Below are 26,442 nucleotides of genomic sequence, written 5' to 3' on the forward strand. Positions count from 1 at the left end.
TGGTCAAGTGATTGGTCAAATATGCAGAATAACAATAAGGTGAGCTACAATTATCTGCACTAAAACTACAAAGCAATAACCCAATAAAGCATCAACAGGTACATGTGGAGAAGAAAATAACTGCCATATTCTTCTCCATGCCCCTCTTAATATGTTCATTTTCATGTGAAAAAATTACCAGACAGGATACATTTAGATTTTTTATTTTAAAAAAAGGTTCATTTCTGGATCCCGATGGAGTGGATATTGTAAGAAAATTGCAAACTTACTTTTCTATTCCTATTTCCAAGACAGCCAGTGTCTTGTCACATCATAATCAATTCACAAAAACATTCATATAGTGCCACAAATATTTAAAATAGAAGAAATTAAAATGGTTCAATAATAAAATAGACCATGATGTAGGCGAAAACTTTAAAGAAATTCTGCCATCTTTCTAGTTTTCCTGATCTTCCATTTCGATATAGCCATCCAATGAGGTCTGAAACAAAGGGAAGTAGAAGAAATTAGTTTAAGTATCCTTAGAACACCACTGACAAAGCAGGAACACTTGTGGCAATAAGAAGCAAGTGATTAAAGATGTTGGCATGTTACTATAGATCCTCTGGAAAGGTTCAAGCCGCAGCTGAAGTTTGGTCATAAATATTTTGTCCATTTCAATTCTTTATTAAAAACTTAGTTGCAGAATCAGCAAGGAATGTACAAAATCTAATATATTGCAGTCCATTCTTGAACTCTGATTTCTGGTGCTAATGATAAGAGAACTTCTGAATGGCTGGATGAAGAGGACAATACATCACCAGACCATCTAGCTGTCTTTGGTGCCTCATATACATTGAATACAGGTTACACAGAAATCCATTAGCTATTTGCATTCAGTGATAGATTGCAAATGATCGTATGTTCAGACCACAAGACATATGAGCAGAATTAGGCCATTTGGCCCATCAAGTCCGCTCCACCATCCCATCGTGCCTGATTTATCATCCCTCTCAAACTTTATCAACTTCCATTTTAAATATACCCAAGGACATGGCCTCCTCTGTTGTCTGTGGCAATGAATTCCACAGATTCACCACCCTCTGACTAGAGAAATTCCTCATCTCTGTTCTAAAGGGAAATCCCTCTATTCTGAGGCTGTGCCCTCTGGTCCTAGACTCCCCCATCAGAGGAAACATCCTCTCCATATCTATTCAGTTCTAGACATTTCAATATTTGACAGGTTTCAATGAGATAGCCTTCATTCTCCTAAACTCCAGCAAGTACAGGTCCAGAGCCATCATATATTCCTCACACATTTACTCTTTCATTCTCAGAATAGTTATTTTAAACCTCCTTGGACTCTCTCCAATTGGACTCTCTCCAATGCCAACACATCTTTTCTCAGACAAGGAGCCCAAAAATGCTCACGATACTCCAAGTGCGGTTTGCTCAATGCCATATAAAGCCTCAGCTTTACATCCCTGCTTTCACTTCAAGAGCACTGGAATCTAAATGCCTTACACTATATTCCATCTGCTGCTTCTTTGCCCATTCTCCTAATCTGTCTAATTCCTTCTGCAGACTCACTGCTTCCTCAACACCAATTGCTCCTCCACTCATCTTTGTATCGTCTGCAAGCTTGGTCACAAAGCCATCAATTTCATCATACGAATATAACAAAAACAAGTGGTCCCAACACTGGCTCCTGTGGAACACCACGTATCATCAGCAGCCAACCAAAAAAGACCAACTTTATTCCCATTCTTTGCACCTGCCAGTCAGACGATCTTCTACCCTTGCTAGTCTCTCCTGTAATACCAAAGGCTTTTACCTTGTTAAGCAGCCTCATGTGTGGCATCTTGTCAAAGGCCTTCTGAAAATCCAAGTAAACTACGTCAACTGACCCTCACAAACAAGAGAAAACCTGCAGATGCTGGAAATCCAAGCAGCATAAACACAAAATGCTGGAGGAACTCAGCAGGCCAGGCAACATCTATGGAAAAAGAGCACGGCCAATGTTTCAGGCCAAGGCTCTTCATGGGAAAAAAAACGATGAGGAGTCAGAGTAAGAAAGTGTGACGAGGGGAGGAAGAACCACAAGGTGATAAGTGAAACCAGGAGGGGGAGGGGAAGAGGTGAAGTAAAGAGCTAGGAAGCTGGTTGGTGAAAGGGATACAGGGCTGGAGAAGGGGAAATCTGGTAGGAGAGAACAGAAGGCCATGGAAGAAAGAAAATGGGGATGAGCACCAGAGGGAGGTGATGGGCTAGCATGGAGATCAGGTGAGAGAGGGGAATGGGAATTGGGGAAGGACAGGAAAGAGCATTACCAGAAGTTCAGGAAATCAATGTTCATACCATCAGGTTAGAGGCTACCCAGATGGAATATGTGGTGTTGCTCCTCCAAGCTGAGTATGTTTTCACCATGACAGTAGAGGAGGCCATGGACTGACTTGTCAGAATGGGAAGTGGAATTAAATGGGTGGCCACTGGGAGATCCCACTTTTTCTGACAGATGGAGCGTAGGTGCTCGGCAAAGCGGTCTCCCAATCTGCGTTGGGTCTCACCAATACACAGGAGACCACACCATACCAGGGGCACCGGATAGAGTAGATGGCCCCAATGGACTCACAGGTGAAGTGTTGCCTCACCTAGAAGGACTGTTTGGAGCCCTGGATGGTAGTGAGGGAGGAGATGCAGGTGTAGCACTTGTTCAGCTTGCAAGGATAAATGCCAGAAGGAAGATCAGTGGGGAGGGTCAAACGGATAAAGGATTCGTGTAGGGAGCGATCCCTGTGGAAAGCAGAAAGTTTGGGGGGGGGGGAATGAGGGAAAGATGTGCATTGTGTTGGGATCCCACTAAAGATGGTGGATGTTACGGAGAATTATGTGTTGGACACAGAGGCTGGTGGAGTGGTAGGTGAGGACAATAGGAAGCCTAATCCATGGTAGGGTGGCAGAAGTGTAAGGTGAGAGCAGACATGTGTGAATAGAAGAGATGTGGTTGAGGGCAGCGTTGATGGCGGAGGAAGGGAAGCTACTTTCTTTGAAGGAGGACATCTCCTTAGTTCTCAAATGAAATCCTGAGAGCAGATGCGGTGGAGACTGAGAGAAGATGGCAAATAGCAGAGTGGGATGCAGTATAGTCCAGGTAGCTGTGAGAGTCCTAGGTTTATAATAGACATCAGCAGATAAGCTGTCTCCAGAGATTGAGACAGAGAGATCGAGAAAAGGGAGGGAGGTGTCGGAAATGGAGCAGGTAAACTTGAGGGCAGGGTGGAAGTTGGAGGCAAAGTTGATGAAGTTGACGAGCTCCACAAGGGTGCAGGAAACAGCACCAATGCAGTCGTCAATGTAGCGTAGGAAAAGTTGGGGAGTGATACCGGTTTAGTCTTGGAACGTAGACTGTTCCACGTAGCCGACAAAAAGGCAGGCATAGCTGGGACCCATGCGCATGCCCATGGCTACACCTTTTGTTTGAAGGAAGTGAGAGGAGCCAAAGGAGAAATTATTAAGAGTGAGGACATTCCACCAGATGGAGGAGTGTGGTGCTGGAGTGGAATTGGTTGGATCTGGTGTCCAGAAAGAAATAGAGAGCTTTGAGGCCTTCTGGTGGGTGATAGAGGTGTATAGGGACTGGACATACATAGTGAAAAAATAAGATGATGGGGGCTAGGGAACTTGAAATCACTGAAAAGATCAAGAGCATGTGATTTGTCATGGATGTAGGTAGGAAGGGACTGGACCAGGAGAGATAAAACTGAGTTGAGGTATGCAGATATAAGTTCAGTGGGGCAGGAACAAGCAGAAATAATGGGCCTACCTGTACAGGCAGGTTTGTGGAGCATGGGTAGGAGGTAGAATCGGGAGGTGCAGGGTGAGGTTGGAGGCAGTGGGTAGGAGATCCCCAAAGTTGATAAGGTCGGTGATGGTGTGGGAGACAATGGCCTGGTGCTCATTAGTGAGGTCCTGTTTGAGGGGTAAATAAGAGGTGGTGTCTGACAGTTGTCGTCAGGCCTTAGCAAGGTGGTACAGGCCAGTTCACCAGACTACTACAGCACCCCCTTTATCTGCTGCTTTGATGGTGAGGCTCAGATTGATGCAGAGAGAATGGAGAGCAGTGTCTTCAGAAGAAGTGAGGTTGGAATTGGAGAGAGGAGCGGTGAAGTCAAGACTGTTGATGTCCCATCAGCAGTTAGCAATGAAAGATCCAGAGCAGGGTTGAAGATGGGAGAAGAGGTCATTGGTGCTGAATGGAGAGTTCTTGCCAAAGAGGTAGGCCAGAAGCTGACTATCCTATTAATTCTGCTTGTCATTTCTTCCAAAAAATTCACAACGAATTTCTCAGGCAAGATTTCTCTTCAAGGAAGCTATGCTGACATTGGCTTATTTTATCAATGTGCCTCCAAAGATGCCAAAACTGCAATCCTTAATAACAGACTCCAACACCTTCCCAACCACTGAAGTCAAGCTAATTGGCCTATAATTTCATTTCTTCTGCCTCCCTCCCTTCTTAAAGAGTGGAGTGACATTTTCAATTTTTCATTTGTCCGGAACCATTCCAGAATAGAGTGATTCTTGAAAGATCATTACCAACAACTCCACAGTCTTTCGGCTACCCTGGTCCAGATGACTTACCAACCTTCAGACCTTTCAGTTTCCCAAGCACCTTCTCCTTATTAATAATAACACCGCTCTCTTCTGCCCCGTGACACTCTCGAATTCCTGGCATACTGCTAGTGCCTTCCATAATGAAGATTGATGCAAAATTCTTAAAAATTCCTTTGGTATCCTCTTTTATATTATTGCCTAACTTCCCCTTGTATTTCATCTTTTCTCTCATCATCGCTTTTTTTTTTGTTGCCTTCTGTTGGTTTTTAAAAGCTTCCTAATCCTCTAACTTGCTGCTAATGGTTGCTGTATTACATGCCCTCTTTTGCTTTTATGCTGCCTTTGACTTCCCTCATCAGCCATGGTTTCCTCATCCTCCCTTTAGAATACTTCTGAGATGTATCTACCCTGCACCTTCAAATTCCCCAGAGAAACTCCAGCCGTTGCTGTTCCACCATCATTCCTGCTGGTGTCCCCTTCCAATCAATTTTGGCCAGCTCCTCTCTCATACCTCTAATTCTCTTTTCTCCATGGTAACACTGATACATCTGATTTTAGCCTTACCATCTAAAAGTGCAGGTGAATTCCATTGTATTATGACCACTGTCTCCCAAGAGTTCCCTAATCAAATCTGGATCAAGTCAAGATGCTGAAATGTGGATGTCACCAGGACAATTTAAACTCTGCTCCCTCCTTTGAATGGTGCCCCACGCTCATTAACGTCCACCCAAATGAACAAATTGGATCAGTGTTTTGCATCGTTTCCAAAAAATCATATACTTTCAATAATACCGCACTGGAATGTCCACCAACCTATCAGCTAAAAGTTCTTCTGCAAACTCAAAAACTGTATTTTTGATCAATAGCTACCAATTTTACCACCGTATATCCTGGTACAATTTATCAACATCCACAATGAGGAAAAAGTAATGGAATAAATCAAGTCACAATTATCAGAATGATGTTCTCTGCTGGGTTCACCTTAATTCCCAAAGCCAATCCAGAAATATTCTTGTTTCTTAAGTCAGACTGATGTGTGCTGATTTAACCTTTAATATTAGGCAGTTTTCCCAGTGAACTGGTTAACTCTAGGTTCCTTGACATCATTTTGTAGCACATTCCGTACTGTAATCTTCTCACCAGGATAGGTTGATTGAGATTTTCTTTATCCTATTGCTTTAGCCTGGATTCTAAGTGAAGCCAGAGAAGTGAAAAAACCATATCACATCAGTAGCATTTTGTAATGCACAAATGCACACAAGTGTTCACAAGAATAACACTACTAATAAAAATTCTGTTCCAATTCATCAGATGAATCTGTTAAACAATGGCAAAACTCAAATAACCAGTCATAAAATGTCACTTGACAGGGAAATTTTAATTGCTTTGATTGCCAAAAAAACTGCAAGCATCTATTAAAATAGAACAGCTCCATTTCCCACTCCTTTGCACAAACATCTTTGTTCAACTAGTTAAAAGTTGCTGTGCCTTCAACTCATATGCCCCTGCCTGAGTAATTTTTTTTGTTTTATAAGTTTAGATTAATCCCTGGTTTCTGAGCATAAAAAAAAAGAGTTCTGTGTGAAGATTGTGCTGGGGATCCATGGAAAAGTGATTTCAGGGATAACTAGTAATATAAAACATGTAAAAATTAGGCATTGTTAATATTAGAGCTGTTCCCTCTTCTCCTTCTGAAGGTATGCTGCTTGTTTCTGCAACAGATTATCTAATTCAGTAAACTGGAAAAAAGGTCTGAAATAAACTCCATTCCATCCTACTTACCTGCATCAGCATCTGTTGTTTTTTCAATCTGGAGTAAAAGTGCAAGACATCATGATTGGCATGGACTACTCTTCTGTCAAAATCCAACACTCGGAGCCCTTCCAGGTTTCGTGCACGAGAGAGAGCCACATACGCCTGACCACTTTCAAAGACTCGTGCCAGTGAAATTTCCACACAGTCTAATGTCATACCCTGAGAGAGAAGGAATGAAAGAATAGAAAATTAAATACACACACAAACGCCCTAAAGCAACCAAGTGCAAATTCTCATGAATAGACAAATATTAAAATTGAGAATGACAATGCAGCTCTTTAGAGACAGTGTTAAGGAATGACCTTATGACCTTAGCCTCATTTGGGATAATGGGGAGGTGATAGATAGGAGTTACAGGGAGGTAGTCACCTCTAAGTTTCAGGAGGCGGGTACCTGGGTGACTGTCAGGAGAGGGAAACAGAATAAGCCATGAGGACAGAAAAGATAAATTATGAAGGGAAGCTAGTCAATAATATAAAAGAGGACACCAAATGCTTTTTCAAATATATAAAGAGTAAAATGCGAGTGTAAATATTGTACCTCTGGAAAATGACACGTCAGGAGGTAGTAATGGTAGACAAAGAAATAGCAAAGGAACTTTACAAGTTTTTTGTGTCAGTCTTCACCATGGAAAACACTAGCAGTATGCCAGAAATTCAAGGGTATCAGGGGGCAGAAGTGAGTGTTGTTGTTATTAATACGGAGAAGGTACATGGGTTGCTGAAAGGTCTGAAGGTAGATAAATCACCTGGACCAGATGGACTACACCCAGGGCTCTGAAAGTAGTAGCTGAAGAGATTGTGAAGACATTAGTAATGACCTTTCAAGAATCACTCGATTCTGGAATGGTTCTGGAGGACAGGAAAATAGCAAAAATTACTCCACACTTTAAGGGAGAGAGACAGAAGAAAGGACATTATAGGTTAGTTAGCCTGACTTCAGTAGTTGGGAAGATGTTGGAGTTTATATTTAAGGATGAGTTTGAGTTTTTGGGGTACTTGGAGATGCATGATAAAATAGGCCAAAGTCAGCGTGACTTTCATTGATCCTGTTACAATTACTATTCTATAGATAGAGTATGGCCACAAAGAAAATAATCTCAGGGTTGCTTTATGATGACATACATGTACTTTGATAATAAAATTTAGTTAGAACCTTTGGATGTTGAAACACAAGATGGTGTTCTTTCAGTCCAAAGTAATTCATGGACGTTAGTAAAATAGAGGGATATGGGTAAGCCTAGGTAGTTCTAAGGTAAGGACATGTTCGGACATGTTGTGGGCCAAAGGGTTTGTATTGTGCTGTAGGTTTTCTATGTTTCTAATTCACCATCTGGAGTAATTCAGCCTGCTTAATTGGCATCCCATCAATTTATACCCTCTATTATCTTGAGTAGCTTGTATCATTACAAAATATACTGCAGTTATAGACCTTAGTTAGACCCAACTTGGTGTTCACCTCACTACAGGAAGGATGTGGATACTATAGAGAGAGTGCAGAAGAGATTTCAAGAATGTTACCTGGATTGGAAAGCATGCCTTATGAGTATAGGTTGAGTGAATCTGGCCTTTTCTCCTTTGAGTGACAGGGGATGAGAGGTGACCTGATAGAGGTGTACAAGATGATGAGAGGCATTGATCATTTGGATAGGCAGAGGCTTTTTCTTAGGGCTGAAATGGCTAACACAAGTAGCATAGTTTTAAGGTGCTTGGAAGTAGGTACAAGGGGGATATCAGAGGCAAGTTTTTCCACATAGAGAGTGTCATCAATGGTGGTGGAGGCAGACACAATAGGGCTCTTTTAGAGAATCTTTAATAGCTACATGGAGCTTAGAAAACTAGAGGGCTATGCGATAGGGAAATTCTAGGCAGTTTCTAGAGTAGGTTACATGGTCAGCACAACATTGTGGGCCAAAGGGCCTGTAATGTGCTGTAGATTTCTATGTTCTGTTATATTTTTCCCCTTCTTTTCCAGCCCTACTAAAGAGTCTCAGCCCAAAATATTGACTGTCTATTCCTTTCCATAGATGCTGCCTGAGCTGCTGAGTTCTTCCAGTATTTTGTGCATGTTGTTCTAGATTTCTGGAATCTCTTGTGTTTAGTTTGCCTAGGCTGCTCAAACAGTATCTTATAAAACTGTGTAGCGAGTGCGCAAGCACATCAGCACCCATAGATTCTCCTATCCAAGCTGATTTGAAAACACATTGCTTCTCATTTGCCAATGCTGCTTTCACATAGAGTTTCCTAATCAGCAGTATTTTGGGAGTGGGAATACATTTTGTAGAAATGATTGCAGCAATGTAATTCTGACTCACCGCTATCTTCTTAAGGACAACTAGGAATAAGCAATGACTGCTGGCTTTGATAGCAATATCTTTTTTTTTTGTAAACTTCCACTTCAAGGAAGCTCTACAGCCAAACTTGCAAGGTCATTATCAGAATATACTAGATGTTTGCACGCATTTTTCACTAACTTTTTCCAACTTTAAATTCTGGTAAGCAGAAGCTGATGTGAAGCACGTTAAACACCTCAAAAGTTTCAAGTTTACACATAAACATTGTTGAAAATACTTCCCAGTACAAGTGCCTCAGTTTGCTATGTTCCTTTCCGGTAGTGGAGAAACTTCCACAATGATCAGACCCAGTTAGAATCAGAGAGCAATATAGCAGACATACAGGCCTTTCGGCCCAACAAGTACATGCTGACCAGTTAGTCCCAATATTCTGCATTCAGCCCATGTCCCTCTAAGCCCTGCTCCTCCATGTACCTATCCAAATGCTTCTTAAATAATACTGCTGTACCACCCTCAGCCACTTCGTATGGCAGTTTGTTCCATGTACTCTCTGCATGGAGGAAAGAAAAGTTGCCCCTCGAAATCCCCTTTAAATTTTTCCCCTCATATCCTAAATCTGTGCCCCCAGTTTTGGGCTCCCCTAAACTGGGGAAATTACTTCATCAGTCACGTGCAATGAAGCAGATATCTCCAGGAGGGTCTGCATAATTTCCTATTCACCTCCCAGTCTGAGGATGTACATTGGTAGGCCCTGGGGGATTTATTCATCTGAATGTACTGGATGTCTGCAAACATCTCTTCCCTGGTAATGTTAACGTCCTTTAAACCATCTGCAACCATCTGCACTTACATCCTTTCAGAAATTACTCAGTTAATCTTGAGCAACCATTATTTTCCCTTTAGTAAACAGAAGTATTTGTTAAAAACCTACCCACCTCCTACAGCTCATAGAAACATAGAAAATAGGTGCAGGAGTAGGCCATTCAGCCCTTTGAGCCTGCACCGCCATTCAGTACGATCATGGCTGATCATCCAAATCAGAACCCTGTACCTGCCTTCTCTCCATACCCCCTGATCCCTTTAGCCACAAGGGCTATATCTAACTCCCTCTTAAATATAACCAATAAACTGGCCTCAACAGTTTCCTGTGGCAGAGAATTCCACAGATTCACCACTCTCTGTGTGAAGAAGTTTTTCCTCATCTTGGTCCTAAAAGGCTTCCCCTTTATCCTTAAACTGTGACCCCTCGTTCTGGACTTCCCCAACATTGGGAACAATCTTCCTACATCTAGCCTGTCCAATCCCTTTAGGATTTTATACGTTTCAATAAGATTCCCCCCTCACTACCTAGCTCAAGACATAAGCAGTGCTGCCAATCTCAGATTTACCTTTCACACTAACAGGAACAGGCTGCTCCTAGACACTTGCCTTCTTACTGTTAAGTGCCCCCCACTTGCTCTTCTTTCCGTGGCTTTCAAACAAGCTCACCCTTCTGCTAGATCATATCCAATTCCCTCAAAATTAGCCCTGCAGTAATTTAGGATCCTAACCGGTGGACCTGACCCATCTTCCTCTATCAGTTGAAGTAGATTTGTAACAAGAAAATATAAAAACATTAAATAATAATAGTATCATTCAAAATAGGCATACTTGGAAGAAACTTTGCGTTTCATTCCACTAAGAAGCAAAATAAAGAATAAACTAGCTCAAAGTCAATTGTTTTCTTTAAAATTCATAGGCATGGCTTTGGAGACAGGAGAGTTAGGGATCAGGTTAGGGTTTAATTTGAGGTCTGCCTTTTGCTCGTGTTCGAAGGCCAGTGGGACATAGGACATTAGCAGTTCGTATTGGGTTAGCAGACCAGCAAGGATGAAGGCTGGCGGCTCACCAACACCCCACTCCCCCCTCAGTCAGCGAGTCATTGGCAGCTTCCAGAATCAGATTCCCTTGTGGACAGAAGGCATGAGTGATGGTGAATCCCCCCCCCCCAACCCCCTCCGGTTTACAAACGGGTGAGACTGAAGTCCGAGGCCTAGTATTTGGGATTCCATCATTGGCGTGTCTGCAATTGAGATATAGTGTTCAGGGTTTCATTCATTGCCATCAGCAAATCCTGGGCTCAATACCAATGACTGAAGCCCAAAGGTCGATTAGAAGTCTGGAATTTGAGGCCTGTTGGCTGGAGTCCTGAGTCTAGTGGGTAAGTAAATGGCGTGGTGTCTGTGAATTCACGGCTCTGCTGGAAGCCTGTCCTGGTGTTGGAGGACTGTGTGCGCGCGGGAGTAAAGAATGCAGCTTGCTTTGCTGCTACTTTGTTGCTTGTTGTGTTCTGCCGAGCATTGTGGGCGTGACAGTTTGACTCTGGAATGTGAGGCAACTGTAGCAGCTGACATCACCACATCTCTAGGTATGTTGGTTGTTAAGGCAAACAATGCATTTCGCTGTATGTTTTTATGTACATGTGATAAATAAGAATGAAACTGAACCTGATCTGTGCACACATAAAGGCTGAAAATCTACCAAGCATAACTGAAATCAAGATTCAAATTTGCAATATCAATTTAAAGACAATTGAGTAAAATTTGAAAAAGCCCAATGACCTCAGTCAAATGAGACTGCATACCTGGCTCTTGTGAATGGAGATGGCCCAGGCTAACTTCAGAGGCAGCTGCTGTCTGGTCAGGTAGGTCCCACCAAGGGCTTTAACCAACCATCGTTCTGGCTTTATTGTCACCGTTACACCAGATATAAAACGGACTTGGGGCAATGCTGTGAAGAATGAAACAAATCGCTAAATATAAACACAAAATAATCTGCAGATGCTGGGGCTAAAGCAACACTCACAACAAGCTGGAGGAACTCAGCAGGTCGGGCAGCATCCGTGGAAAAGATCGGTCGACGTTTCGGGCCGGAACCCTTCATCAGGACACTGCTGAGTTCCTCCAGCTTGTTGTGAGTGTTGCAAATCACTAAATATGTTTTATAGTTCAATTATCACGATGTGATGACTATATGTTAAACATCCAATAGTATCAAGACTCAAAATGTACAGGCGTGTGCCTGCTGGGAGGTGGAGAACACAAGAAATGGGTTATACAAGCAACCACAATAAAAGTAATCAATCCCTCACACTATCTGTAGCCTGTGAACACGAAATCTGCTTCGAACATCTCTTCACCATCACTCATCTAGGTGAGAAGACATTTCTGGTTCTATTTCCCCCAGGTAGTTTTTCCCAAAGACCACCTTCTGCAGCTTCCCGTCCCATTCTCTGATCAGTGTATTCACAACATGCACTGATCTACACCACATTCTGGTGAATTTTGAAGCTGTAACTATCATATTTCTTCAGTCTTCCCTCAATGCCTTGAAATAAGGAATCTTTCTCCAGCCTTCAAAACTTCACTTTGATATTGGAATGGTAAGAACTGGGACCACAGAAAAAAATACTTTGTCTACTGCATTGTAAATTTTAAGTGAGATTTCCTGTTAATCAAACAGAATACAGAGCATTAACAACAATGGTGTATAGAGGGATCTTGGGGTCCAACTCACTTTGCAGCAATATCAAACTTTGGTTAGGCTGCACTCGGTGTGCAATTCTGGCCATTAGAGGATGTGGAAGCTTTGGAAAGGGCATGGAAGGGGAGGCTGCCTGGATTAGAGGGGCTGAGCGATATAGAAAGTTGGATGAATTTGGGTTGTTTTCTCTGGAGTGAGAGAGACCACAGGGAGACCAGATGAAAGTTTATAAAATTGTGGGAACAGTAGATAGGGTGAACCTTTCTCCCCCAGGGTAGAAATATCAAATACATCTTGGGGTACAAGTCGATACCCCTCCAGAGGACATGCACTTGATGTGAGAGGTAAAATGTTTAGGGGAGATGTAGGGAATAAGTTTTTTTTTGAGATGAGGGATAATGTATTTTTGAATTAAGATGAAATAACAGTCATTTGTAAAAAGAGTAAAGGGTGAATAAAAGTAAACTTTCCACAGGACAGGGGTTTCAACCTGCGATCCACAGACCCTTTGCTTAATGGTATTGGTTCATGGCATAAAAAAGGTTGTGAACCCCTGACTTAAGTCCTCGAAACATAATCAAAAACTTTGATCAAGCCAAATTTTTCTTCAAAACAGGGTTGACTTACTTAGTAGATTATGACTAAAAATAACTTGTTCAATCAACAAATGCAAATTTCTTATGTGTAAAATAAGTTCTTTCTCAAAACCTTCCTACTTTCACATTTTATTACTTTCAGTCCCCTGATCATCTAAGCAACACACACAAGATGCTGGAGGAACTCGGCAGGCCAGGCAGCATCTATGGGGAAAAAAAATACAGTCAACACTTCGGGCTGAAACCCTTCAGCACAACTGGAGAAAGAAAGTGAGGATTAGATTTAAAAGTTAGGGGGAGGGGAGAGAGAAACACTAAGCAATAGGTGAAACCTGGAGGGGGAGGGATGAAGTAAAGAGCTGGGAAGTTGATTGGTGAAAGAGACAGAAGGCCATGGAAGAAAGAAAGAGGGAGGAGCACCAGAAGGAGGCAATGGGTGGGCAAGAAGATAAGGTGAGGGAGGGAAAAGATATGGCAAATGGTGAGGGGGTGGGTGGGGGGGGGGTATTACCAGAAGTTTGAGAAATCGATGTTCATGCTATCAGTTTGGAGGCTCCCCAAACAAAATAAGGTGGTCCTCCAATCTAAGTGTGGCCTCATCATGACAGTGCAGGAGGCCATGGATGGACATATTGGAATAGGAATGGGAAGTGGAATTAAAATGGGTGGCCAGGCGATCCCACTTGTTCTGGCAGATGGAGCGTAGATGCTCAGCAAAGCGGTCTCCCAATCTACATTGGGTCTCAATGATATACAGGAGGCCACATCAGGAGCACCAAACACAGTAAATGACCCCAACAAACTTGCAGGTGAAATGTCGCCTCACCTGGAAGGACTGTTTAGGACCCTGAATGGTACTGAGGGAGGATGTATAGGGCAGGTGTAGCAGTTGTTCCACTTGCAAGGATAAGCGCCATCAGATTTCTTATTGCGCTGCTTGGCTAGGTTTATGTAAGTACATATTCCCAGTCTCTTTTTCTTGAAATAATTAACCACTTTCAGCTACCTTACATCTGCATTTCATTGCATGTGTTTGAACACTTACGTTTGTTTCCAGGTTCAAAGCCTACAACAACACCTCGGGCACCATTTACCATCCCTCGCTGTACGTCCAGGTTTTTGGTCAGCATCACCTGCAAACAGAAGAGCCTGGTTAAGTGGATTCCTGCACTTAGCAGTTTTTACAGCTCAAAGTCGAATTATTATCAAAGTACATACAATACATGTTACCATATAATACTCTGAGATTCATTTCCTTACAGGCACACACAGGGAAAGAGAAATACAATAGAATTTTACAAAAAAAAATATGCACAGACAAATACCTCTGTGCAAACAGAAGACAACGCATACAAATAAAAATAGTACTGAAAACACAAATTGTAAAAAAAGTTCTAAAGAGTCCTTGAAAGTGATCCTGTATGTCATAGCATTAGTTCAAAGTCGAGATGAATGAAGTTATTCAAGTCAATGTTTGGACACTGACATACAAAATCTTCCGGACATCACTGGCCATTTGCAGTTAAACAAATCTTCAACCGAGTAATTCTGTGCAGCATTGTGTTCACCACATAACATGTCAGTAATGCACATCTTCAGCGAAGACAAACCAGGGATTCATTCTGTGCTTTGTAAAATGTACCATTTGCTCATCAGGTTTTGGTGAGAACCAGCTTGGGGAAGGCAAGTATCTGGTAAGCTTCTTGACTCTTCCTCTGTTTGTGCAGAGTTAGAGCAGTGAGGAGGACTCCAGAGGATGTGTTGTGTACTTTGTGTGCGATGTGCGAATTCTGGGGGACCTCCTGCCTGGCAGGTAACCATATCAGCAACAGGTGCACTGAGGTGCAGCTCCTCAGAGAATGTGTTGAGGAACTGGAGCTGCAGCTTGATGACCTTTGGTTCAATTGGGAAACTGAGGTGATAGATAGGGGCTACAGGGATTTAGTCACCCCCAAGTTGCAGGATGCAGGTACCTGGTGACCATCAGGAGAGGGAAGGGAAATTGGGCAGCCAGTGCAGAGTACACCTGTGGCTGCTCCCCTCAATAATAAGTACACCATTTTGGATACTGCTGGTGGGGGGAACCTACCAGGGGGGAGCCGCAGTGATGGGTCTCTGACACCGAGTCTGGCAGAGTGGCTCAGAAGAGGAGTGCAGTAGTGATAGAGGATTCCATAGTTCGAGGAGCAGCCGCAAGATTCAGTGGACGCGACACAGACACCTGGATGGTATGTTGCCTCCCAGGTGCTAGGATCAGGGACGTCGCCAATTAGACCCACAACATTCTAAAAAGGGGCGAGGATGAGCATCCAGAAGTTTTGATACCTATTGGCTTCAATGACATAGGTAGGAGCCCCCCAAGAGAATTTAGGGAGCTAGATAGAAAGCTAAAAGCAGGACCTCCAGGGTAGTAACCTCTGAATTGCTCCCTGTGTCACATGCCTGTGAGGGCAAGAATAGGACGATTTGGCAGATGAATGTGTGGCTGAAGAATTGGTGCAGAGGGCTGGGCTTTAGGCTTCTGAATCATTGGGATCTCTTCCGGGGAAGGTAATGACTTGTACAAAAGGGATGGATTATACCCAAACTCAAGGGGGACAAGTATCCCTCTGGGCAGGCTTGCAAGGACTGTTGGGGAAGGTTTAAGTTTATTTGGGGAGATGGAAAAGTGGGTGATAGGGCTGAGGATGGGCCAGTTACTATTCAAGCAGAGGCAGAGTGTAGTGAGACTGTCAGGAAGGACAGACAGACAAATAGGGCAAAATGGGATGAGTTGCAGTGTAACAGGGGGACAAAATCAAAGAAGGTGATGAATAAAGGACTGAAGGTGTTATATTTGAATGCAAACAGTGTACAGAGTAAGGTAGGTGATCTAGTAGCACAGTTAGAGTTCGGCAGTATGACATTGCAGGCATCACAGATGTGGCTGAAAGAAAATTATAGTTTAGAGTTTAACATCCAAGGATACACATTGTATGGAAAGGACAGGTAGGAGGCAAATGGGTGGCGTGACTCTTGGTAAAAAATGAAATCAAATCCATGGAAAGAGGTGACATAGGATTGGAAGATGTAGAATCCTTGTGTACAGGGTTCAGAAACTGCAAGGGTAAAAAGACCCTGATGGGAGTTATATACAGGCCTCTGAACAGTAGCCAGGATGTGGCTACAAATTACAATAGGCAATAGAAAAGACATGTCAAAAGGACAATCTTATCATAGTCATGGGGAATTTCAAAATGCAGCTAGATTGAGAAAATTAGGTCGGTGCTGGATCCTGAGAGAGAATTTATAGAATGCTTACAAGATGGCTTTTGAGAGCAGCTCATGATTGAGCACACTAGAGGATCAGCTATTCTGGATTGGGTGGTATGTAATGAACCAGATTTGATTAGTGAGTAACACACACATCTGCAGCATCCTCCAGTATCTGCAGATTTTCTTTTGCTTTTTTGATTAGTGAGAAACCCTGAGGAGACAGTGTCCAAAATATGATGGAATTCACCCTGCAATTTGTGAGGGAGAAGCTAAAGTCAAATGTATTAGTATTACAGAGGCATGAGAGAGGAGTTGACCAAAGCTGATTGAAAGGGAAGTCTAGCAAGGATGACGACAAAGCAGCAATGACCGGAGTTTCTAGGGGCAATTCAGAAGGCGCAGGATAGATACGTCCCAAAGTAGTATTCTGAAGGTGGGATGATGCAATTGTGGTTAACAACATAACAGAAAAAGGGAATTCAAAGACAGTATTAAAACAAAAGAGGACTATAGCAAAAGAGGACTATAGCAAAAACTAGTGGGAAGCTAGAGGATTGGGAAGCTTTTAAAAGCAACAGAAGGCAAATAAAAAAAGCAATAAGAATAAGGAGAGAAAAGATTAAATTATGAAGGTAAGCTAGACAATAAAATAAAAGGATACAAAATGTTTTTTTTTAATAAAAGAGTTGGGAAAAAGAGACAAGAGTGGTTTACGGACCACTGGAGAAATAGTAACAAGAGACAAAGAAATGGCAGGTGAATACAAGTAATTTGCATTAGTCTTCACTGTGAAAGGCACTTAGCAGTACTCCAGAAATTTGAGTGTCAGGGGGCAGATTTGAGTATAGTTGGTATTAATAAGGAGAAGGGGCTTGGGAAGCTGAAAGGTCTTATGTGTAGGCAAGTCAGCTGGACCAGAATGACTACATTGCAGGGTTCTGAATGAAGTAGCTGAAGAGCGAGTAATGATCTTTCAAGAATCACTACATTTTGGCATGGTCTCAGAGGACTGAAAAATTGCAAATGTCACTCTTTAGAAGAGTGAAGCCGAAGAAAGGAAATTATAGGTCACATACTTAAGGGGTTGGGAAGAAGTTAGAGTCCATTGTTAAGGATATTGTTTGGGGATACTTGGAGGCGCATGATAAAATATGCTAAAGTCAGCATGGCTTTCTTAAGGAGAAATCATACCTGACATATCTGTTGGAATTCTTTAAGGAAGTAACCAGCAGGATAGACAAAAGAGAATTGGAGGATTTTGTGCACTTGGATTGTCAGAAGACCTTTGACAAAGTGCCATACATGGGGCCACTTAGCAAGACAAGAGCCCCTGGTATTACAGAACAGATACTAGCATGGATAAAGTCTTACCTGATTGGCAGGAGGCAAAGGGTGGGAGTAAAGGAAGCCTTTTCAGATTGGCTGCCGGTGACTAGTGGTGTTCCACAGGGATTGGTGTTGGGACTGCTTCTTTTTATATTGTACATCAGTGATTTGGATGATGGAATTGATGGCTTTGTGGCCAAGTTTGCAGATGATACGAAGATAGGTGGAGGGGCAGTTAGTTCTGAGGAAGCAGGGAGTCTGCAGAAGGACTTGAGAATGAGCAAAGAAATGACAGATGGAATACTGAATCGGGAAGTGTACAGTCATGCACTTTGGTAGAAGGAATAAAAGCAGAGCATTTTGTTTTTAAATGGGGAGGAAAAGCAGAAAAATCTGAGGTGCAAAGGCACTTGAGAGTCCTCATGCAGGATTCCCCAAAGGTTAATTTGCAGGTGGAGTCTGTGGTGAGAAAGGGAAATGTGATGTTAGCATTCATTTCAGGAGGACTAGAATATACAAGGATGTAATGTTGAGACTTTATAAGGACTGTTTGATGGCTCTGGGCCTATACTCGCTGCAATTTAGAAGAATGGGGGTGGGAGGAAATCACATTAAAACATCTCGAATGTTGAAAGTGGTTGTGCAGAGGATATTTCCTATAGTGGAGAAGACTGAGACCAGAGGGCACCACCTCAGAATAGAGGGACATCTACTTAGAGAGGACAGGAGGAATTTCTTTAGGCAGAGGATGCTGAGTCTATAAAATCAATTGCCACAAGAGACTGAAGACCTAGTCATTGGGTGTATTTAAGCATAGATTTATATGTCCTTGATTGATCGGGCGTGAAAGGTTGAGAGGAAAATGAATCGGCCATGATGAAATAGTGGAGCAGACTCGGTGGGGTGAATGGCCCAATTCTGCTCTTACATCTTATGGTCTTATTTTCCTTCACATGTTCCCCTTGCATTCAATGCACCAATGGTAGAGACATCCAGGAATACAAAGTGCAGTGTCCTTGGACACTAGTTCCATGTGTGGTTTGCAGGTGGCCTCCATAGCACGCAAAACATGCTATGTCATAAGTTAACTGAGAAACACATGTGGAGTTCTGGCGTGAGATACCCATCTTGGGTCATTGGTCAGTCTGTTAAGTATTCAACCCCTCATAATGGCTCACCCTCAGAGCATTTCCCATCCAATCTTAATACCCATTTCCAATCTAATCACAACCCCACAATGCAACAGTAACAATCTGCTGGAGGAGCTCAATGAGTCTCTAGGGGAAATGAGTTGTCAAAACTTTGAGTCAAACACTGCAGCAGGACTGAAACCCCTATACATTTCCCAGCAGCTGATAGTGATACCGTCAAGATTTGGCCATATCATATGAAGTGTTAATCTCTGCTGCTTGGAACTGATGCCCTGAGGCCAACCATCACCACTGTGACCAAGGTTACCCATTTTCCTTTGGGTACTTGACAAATGCTGGAAAACCATACTTTGCATGCTCAGTTTACCAACAGCACAATAACTCACCACAGAAGGTTGCCACAGTAGGTACAGAAAGGAGCATTCATTCAAATTCTGCTACCTGCCTCCAATTTCACACACATTATCCGACCAACTTCTAAGACTGGAGTTAAAGTCTCCCAGCCGGTAGAAGATACAAATGCTGGAAAATATGCACCTGATATAAGGCTCAAGGACAGCTTTTATATTAATATTGAATGGCTCCAATGGCAAGGTGGACCCTTGATCTCAATCTACCTCATTGTGACCTTGCACTTATTGTCTACCTGCACTGCATTTTCTCTGTAGTTGTCACACTTGTCAGTATTCTGCTTTTGTTTTACCTTGTACTACCCCATTGCACTATTGTGAGGAATACATGGTTAGTTTGCAAGACAAGTTTTTCCACTGTACCTCAGTATGTGAGATAGTAAGCCAATGGGTCTAGCATCAACATGAAACAATAAGAGGGGAAACAAAAATGATAAAATGCTCGACTACAAAAACTAACCAGATCCAGTTCAGAAACACTACTAACCTGAGCCCCTTTCTTCAACTGCAACTTTTGACCTGCAGGGCATTGTGCATTTAACATTTCTACCATCATGGGATCACTGTCAACAGCCTCAAATGTGAGCATCTCCCCTGTAACATAGAGATATGGATGAGCAGGAAAACAACTGTATAAAATAGATTTTTCCAGAGCAACTCAGCTTGAGCTTATTTCAACTTAAATGCTAGGAAGCAAGAAAAAGGACAACAGAAAACAAAAGAGCTCCAGCACACTGTAGAACGTAACAACAAGATATCAAAATCCTGATCTGATGACATCTGAAGTACTGTGAACAGTTCCACTTGTTACAAAGGATGTATTAGCTGAAAGAGGAATGCACCAAAGTATAACAGAAAAATACATTTTCCTAAATGTTAAATTACCTGGAAGAATTCTATAAAATTGGGGTAAATCTCTGGAATTAAACAGTTCGTAACAGGTACTTTGCATTCCCAATTTTAGGGCAAGAAAGATCACTGAAGGCAAGGAGAACATCCAAAAACATGGACCAATGTCATGGGTAGAACAGGTACCTGAAAACAGCCAGGCAAAGATGCAAAAGAAAAAAAAAATGCTCTCCTAAAGTAGCAACCATTGTTGTGCCTGAACAGAACTGAAACCAACATTCTCAGAGCCAATAAGGCAAATTGTACGTTAGCTTTTATTACAAGAGGATTTAAATAAAGAAATCTTACCGCAATTATGCAGTGCCTTGAGAGCACATTCCTTACTAAGAAATTCGCCTTTGTGGGAGTGCAGCAAAGATTCACCAGATAGTTTGTAAGGATTGGAGGGGTATTTTACTCCAGTAATTGAGCACACCTATCATGTGTTCTCTAGAGCTGAGAGGAGATTTTGCAGGGCTTGATGGGCTTGGACGCAGGAACAATGTTATCCCCGACTAAGGATCTCACTCTTATTCTGAGAGTGGAAATTCTTCTCTGCCCCAGTGGGCTGTGGTGGCTCATTTGTTCAAATCAGTGTCAGTGGATTTCTGGAGATTAGAGGGAATCAAATGAAAAGAGGCCAGTTTAAGAAGTTTTTAAAGCCTTGTTTGAAGAACAAGCATGGCTTTGAACACAAGTCAGGGAAATGGTTGCTGAAGGATCTGTTTCTGTGCTATATGCTTCAGCATAAATGCTTTTTTGAATGATGCAGCATAGTTACAAGTGTCTGAAGGAGGTCCTTCTGTGATATTTTTCCAGATTTCCAAGACTAGGCTGTGCCTTCACCTATCTCAACCCCTTCTCCCTCTCTAAACTAATGCACTTCTGTAGAAGATTAAAATGTTCTTTAAGATCTCCAGCTTGACCAAGCTGTTGGTAATCTGTTAGAATATATCCTGTTACACATTGTTATTGATTGTTTCCTGAACCCTCTTTAAATATCTAGGAACATTTCACTGTCCAAAAAAAAAGTTTCAAGTGCAAATTAGTGTTGTACAGTATTAGCCTTTTCTAGGCTAATACTGAAATGGTGCGAAATTCTGCTATCAGACTGTTTCATTAACAAGCCAATGCAGCTAGATTGGTTCAGCTGGAAATACGTTTACAGGAAACTTCTGCACAAATTGGGAAATTTGACAAGCACTTGATCATGTGAATCATCTTTGTGTCCTGACTCGATTTCCATACCAGGGCCACACGAGATGATATCATTCCCCATACATTACTTCTTTCTGAAGATGACAAGACAACTTAATTCAGTTTGTCTCAGAGCAGCATCTTTACACACTCTTGGAACAAAGGGTTTTAATATCAAAAACCTTGATGAGGACTCCCGACAACAGGTCAACAACTAACCTAACATCCTGTAGTTCCCATACTTCCTGAACCACTCCTCACCCTCTCACACCACTGACTCTACCCAGCAAGCTCCAGTCTCCTGCCAGACTCCCCTAGGGTCCCCTAGCCCCAGTTCTCCTTCCCTCAGTACCCTTACTCCACCATCTAAATTTATAAAATTGATTCCACTACCCCACCATCAGCCTTTCAGTCTCTGTTCCCAATCCTTCTCACCACAACCAACTTCCTTTCCATTACCATTCATTTTACCAACCCCACCGTCATTCAAACTACAGCCCTGAATCCAAGGAGAAAGATTGCTTTTATTTGTTGCATGTACATTGAAACAATGAAATCAAATCAGCAAGGATTGTGCTTGAGATGCCTGCAAGAATCGTTACACCTATGGTACTAACGTAGCATGCCCACAACCTACCATCCCTAATTTTTACATCTTTGAAATGTGGGAGGAAACCGGAGCACCCAGAAGAAGGTCACAGGGAAAACACACAAACTCTTCAGACAGCAGCAGGAGTCGAACCCCGATATTACAGCTGGTACTGTAATACTATTACCATGACCTCTACGCTAACAAGCCACTAGCCGTACTGAATCTATCCCATCTCAATTCTCAGTGCAGGAGTCAACTGTAGCCTTCCAGTACACCAACTTCCATGTTCTTGTGTATGAAGTTTCTGAATAGAAAGCAGGTTACACAACAACTTCAGTCTGATGATTACACGGAGGCAAATTCCACCCAGACTAGAGAATCAGCAGAGAATTGTTCTTATCCATGTGTTATGTATTTATACAAAGACATGAATGCATTTACACCTCAATTTACCTTGCATTTTGCTGAAAAAAAGTGGACAGCATATATACCAAATTCAAATCAATCTGAAACACTCAAATTCACCTGAGTATTGTAAAAACTCCCTCAGAAGAAATCACACTGTTGATCATCTCCTAGATTCTATTGACAAGTTGGTTTCTATTAATACCACCTCTATAAAGGCAAGGATTAGGAAGGAGTGGAAATTTAATACTCTAGTACAGCCGTCCCCAACCACCGGGCCGCAAGTCATGCGCTACCGGGCCGTGTGGAAACGATACGAGTCAGCTGCACCTTTCCTCATTCCCTGTCACGCACTGTTGAACTTGAACATAGGGTTGCCAACTGTCCCATATTTGCCGAGACATCCCATATATTGGACTAAATTGGTTTGTCCCGTACGGGACCGTCCTTGTTCCGTATTTCCCCCGCTAAGGTAGAGCGTTTCTATGAAACCTTCCTCGCCAAAATGGCATAAAGCGAAGAAGCAATTACCATTAACTTATATGGGAAAAATTTTTGAGTGTTCCCAGACCCAAAAAATAACCTACCAAATAACACATAACACCTAAAATAAGTCTAACATAAAGTAAAAGCAGGAATGATATGATAAATACACAGCCTATATAAAGTAGAAGTAATGTATGTACAGTGTAATTGGGAAGATTAAGCCAAAACCAATATGTGGGAAAGAAATAAAAAACGGCACGTACACGCATGCACACGCCACATATGTGCACGTCACGCATGCACGGTGCCTGCGCAAGGCTTCATGGTCATGGTAGTTTTTCTCGGGGTAAACACAAGTGTCCCGTCAACACACACAAAAAATGCTGGTGGAATGCAGCAGGCCAGGCAGCATCTATAGGAAGAAGTACAGTCGACGTTTCGGGCCGGGACCCTTCGTCAGGATTTGACTGCTACTTTTGTCCCTTATTTGGGAGTGAGAAAGTTGGCAACCCTAACTGTAAAAGACATCATGTTGTTGAGGTGAGTTTAACCCTACTTGAACACCATCCACCGCCCCCCCCCCCGCCGTCAGCTGGTCCGCAAAAATATTGTCAATATTAAACCGGTCCGCGGTGCAAAAAAGGTTGGGGACCCCTGCTCTAGTATTCCTTGATGACAACACTTAAACGATTATTTCATTCTCTTTTACCCTTGCATTTAGGAAATGACTAAACAACCTTGAATCTTGCATCTAAAACTGCAAACTACTACCATGTCATACGACCAAGCAAATCACATTTAATTTTGGGGCTTCACAGTTGTGTAGCACCTATCTCAATGCTATTACAGCTCAAGGGCATCAGAATTCAGAGTTCAATTTCACCACTGTCTGTTATGAGTTTGTACGTTCTCTCTATGGCCTCGTAGGTTTCCTCTGGGTTTCCTTCCACGGTCCAAAGACATAATGGCTAATAGGTTAATTGGATTCTGCCTGAAAACATTCCATCCTTCATGAAGGAAAACAAACTGGAAGCTGCACTCTGAAAGCAATTGATTTTTAACACGGATTTTCCATAGCCTCAGTTTAAGAATTTTTATAGTCATGGATTATGTGCTGATTCAGATTTTTACAATGACTCCTTTAATATGACCACAAGAACAATAAACTTCACAAAGCACAACAGTCTTGCATCATATTGTGCAATAACAGCTCAGTCCACAGAACAACACACAAGAATTAAGGGATTAGAAGTTCTTTCATCTTCTCTGTAGTTGGCTCCCAGATCATAAAAGGACCCACATTAGAGATTTTCTGAATAAGTCAACTAGATTCAAATTCAAACTTACTGTTCCATAAATGGAAAATTACTGGATTTAGTCAAAAAGGAATTGTTTAAAAAATAACAAGATGTATAATCTGGGTGGAACAGTTGATTGCCACTAAAGTTTTGAATATACTTATTGGACATTCATGAGAGACTTGTACTTGAACAATCATAGAAATCTACCCTGGACCTTCACTTTTTACCTGGTAACTGCTGGAGCCTTTTCTCATTGGTGAATTCCACATCATCTTTATGCGTGCAAAGCCGTGTAGCTAGAATTCCATCTCGATCTATCTTCTGGATGGCAGTCTTGATCAGTTGGGTTGCAACTTCATCTGGACATCTGATCAAAAAGGATTGGAAATTAATGGTGTTTGTATATAAAAAAAAACACCAACAACAGATTAGTCTCCACGAAATAATCGATTGCATAGTTACTCACTCCCTTCCAGTTAGTGTTTAGTAATTGCACATTTGGCAGCAATTACAGCCTTGAGTCTGTGTAGGTAGGCCTCTATCAGCTTTGCACACCTGGACACTGCAATTTTCCTCCATTCTTCTTTATAAAACTGCTCAAACTCTGCCACATTGAGTGAACAGCCCGTTTCAAGTCCAGCCATGAATTCTCAATTGGATTGGGGTCTGGACTATGACTTGGCCACTCTAGAACATTAACTTTGTTGCTATTAAGCCATTCCTATGTAGCTTTGGCTTGATGCTTGGGGTCATTGTCCAAGCATTTTTCTCCCAAGTTTCAGTTCTCTTGCAGACTGCATCAGGTTTTCCTTCAGGACTTCCCTGTATTTTGCTGCATTCATTTACCTTCACTAGCCTTCCAGGGCCTGCTTCAGTGAAGCATCCCTACAGCATGATGCAACCACCACCATATTTTTGATTACATGCAGTGTTTGGCTTACTCCAAACATAGCATTTAGTCTGATGGTCAAAAAGCTCAATGTTTGGTTTCATCAGACCATAGAACCTTCTCCCAGCTGACTTCAGAGTCTCTTACATACCTTCTGGCAAACTCTAGCTGAGATTCCATGTGAGTTTTTGTTTCCCCGCTCCAACAGTGGCTTTCTCTTTGCCACTCTCCCATAAAGCTGCGTCTGGTGAAGCACCCCGGCAACAGTTGTCGTATGCGCAGTCTCTCCCATCTCAGCCACTGAAACTTGTAACTCCTCCAGAGTTGTCACAAGTCTCTTGGTGGCCTCCCTCACAAGTCCCCTTCTTTCATGGTCACTCAGTTTTTGAGGACAGCCTGCTCTAGGCAGATTTACAGCTATGCCATATTCTTTCAATTTCTTGATGATTGACTTAATTGTACTCCTAGGGATATTCAGTGACTTGGAAATTTTCTTGTATCCAAATTCTGACTTGTGCTTTTCAATAACCTTTTCTTGGAGTGTTCTTTTCTCTACATAGTGTCTCTTTGCCAGGATACTGACTCACTAGCAGCCAGACCTGTCTGTATCTTGTTTTACGGCGGTTGGCATCCAGCTTAATGGTGCATTACCGCCAAGCGGCCAGACCTTCCGGATACAGGTGTATTTCTACTACAATGAATTAGAGCATCTTGACTGCACACAGGTGATTCTCCATTCAACTAATTACGTGACTTCTAAAACCAATTGGCTGCACCAGTGATGATTTGGTATGTCATATCAAGGGGGATGAATACTTTTGCAATCAATTATCTTGTGTTTTATATTTATAATTAATTTAGATCACTTTGTAGAGACTTGATTTCATTTTGACATGAAAGAGTCTTTTTCTGTTGATCGGTATCCAAAAAAGCCAAATTAAATCCACTGTGATTAAATGTTGTAAAACGATAAAACATGAAACCTTCCAAGGGGGATGAATACTTCTTAAAATAGGCACAGTATATTAGTTGAGATTTATACAATTACAAGAGAACCTGCTTTTAAGGTGAATGATGTAAAGTTTAGAGGAAATGTCAGAAGAAGGTTGTAATGTACAGAGAGTGGTGGATGTGTGGGATGTTGATATGATACTAACATTTTAAGGATTCTTAACTGACGTGGAACTTTTAAAAATGTAGAGTTACGATTGTGTAGGAGAGAAAGGTTAGACCGATTATGTAACATGTTTATATGGGTCAGCACAATATCCTGGGCCGAAGGGCCCATACTGTGCTGTTCATTCTCCAAATGCGATTGCTCATTTTCTCAATATGTCAAAGGCAAATTGTATCTCATGCCTTTTGGAGCTTGCTTTGTTATAAATTTATGATTTTGATTTCAGATTGAACTAAATCAGTCATTTGTTTTTAAATTCTGTCATTATATGATCACACTTCCTGGCGGCTTTGTAACTAACAGATGATTTATTAATTTATTATTATTGCATTATACTAGATGTAAAATATCTTCTCCATTTCTTAAAATAGAGTACTATTGGCAAAGCTACTTTTTGAGACACCTGTGCTTAGTAATCTCAAATGCAAGTGCATCCCAATTTGAAAAACAGTCCATTCCTCCACCAGTGATCAACAGTGATTCTTAATCCCACAGTGTTTGACAATGAGGCAAGAGTGCTCCCTGCAGGTCCAAGACTGCCACTGCTGC

At 42.0% G+C, this 26,442-nt stretch overlaps 1 protein-coding gene across 2 annotated transcripts in view; it reads right to left on the reverse strand.

Annotated features, from left to right (window-relative positions):
• Positions 1 to 229: 229 nt before the first annotated feature.
• pif1 (PIF1 5'-to-3' DNA helicase homolog (S. cerevisiae)) overlaps positions 230 to 26,442 on the reverse strand; it is a 47,137-nt gene continuing 20,924 nt past the window's right edge. For both annotated transcript variants that reach the window (XM_063065017.1, XM_063065018.1), the window contains exons 8-13: positions 24,055 to 24,194; positions 19,446 to 19,552; positions 13,862 to 13,949; positions 11,322 to 11,467; positions 6,373 to 6,564; positions 230 to 481 (exon numbers count right to left, since the gene is read on the reverse strand). In XM_063065017.1, the coding sequence (XP_062921087.1) occupies positions 437 to 481; positions 6,373 to 6,564; positions 11,322 to 11,467; positions 13,862 to 13,949; positions 19,446 to 19,552; positions 24,055 to 24,194 (718 nt within the window). In that variant the 3' untranslated portion in view covers positions 230 to 436. The remainder of the gene's footprint in view (positions 482 to 6,372; positions 6,565 to 11,321; positions 11,468 to 13,861; positions 13,950 to 19,445; positions 19,553 to 24,054; positions 24,195 to 26,442) is intronic.

This window comes from Mobula hypostoma, chromosome 12 (assembly GCF_963921235.1).
Source record: "Mobula hypostoma chromosome 12, sMobHyp1.1, whole genome shotgun sequence".
Taxonomy (NCBI): domain Eukaryota; kingdom Metazoa; phylum Chordata; class Chondrichthyes; order Myliobatiformes; family Myliobatidae; genus Mobula; species Mobula hypostoma.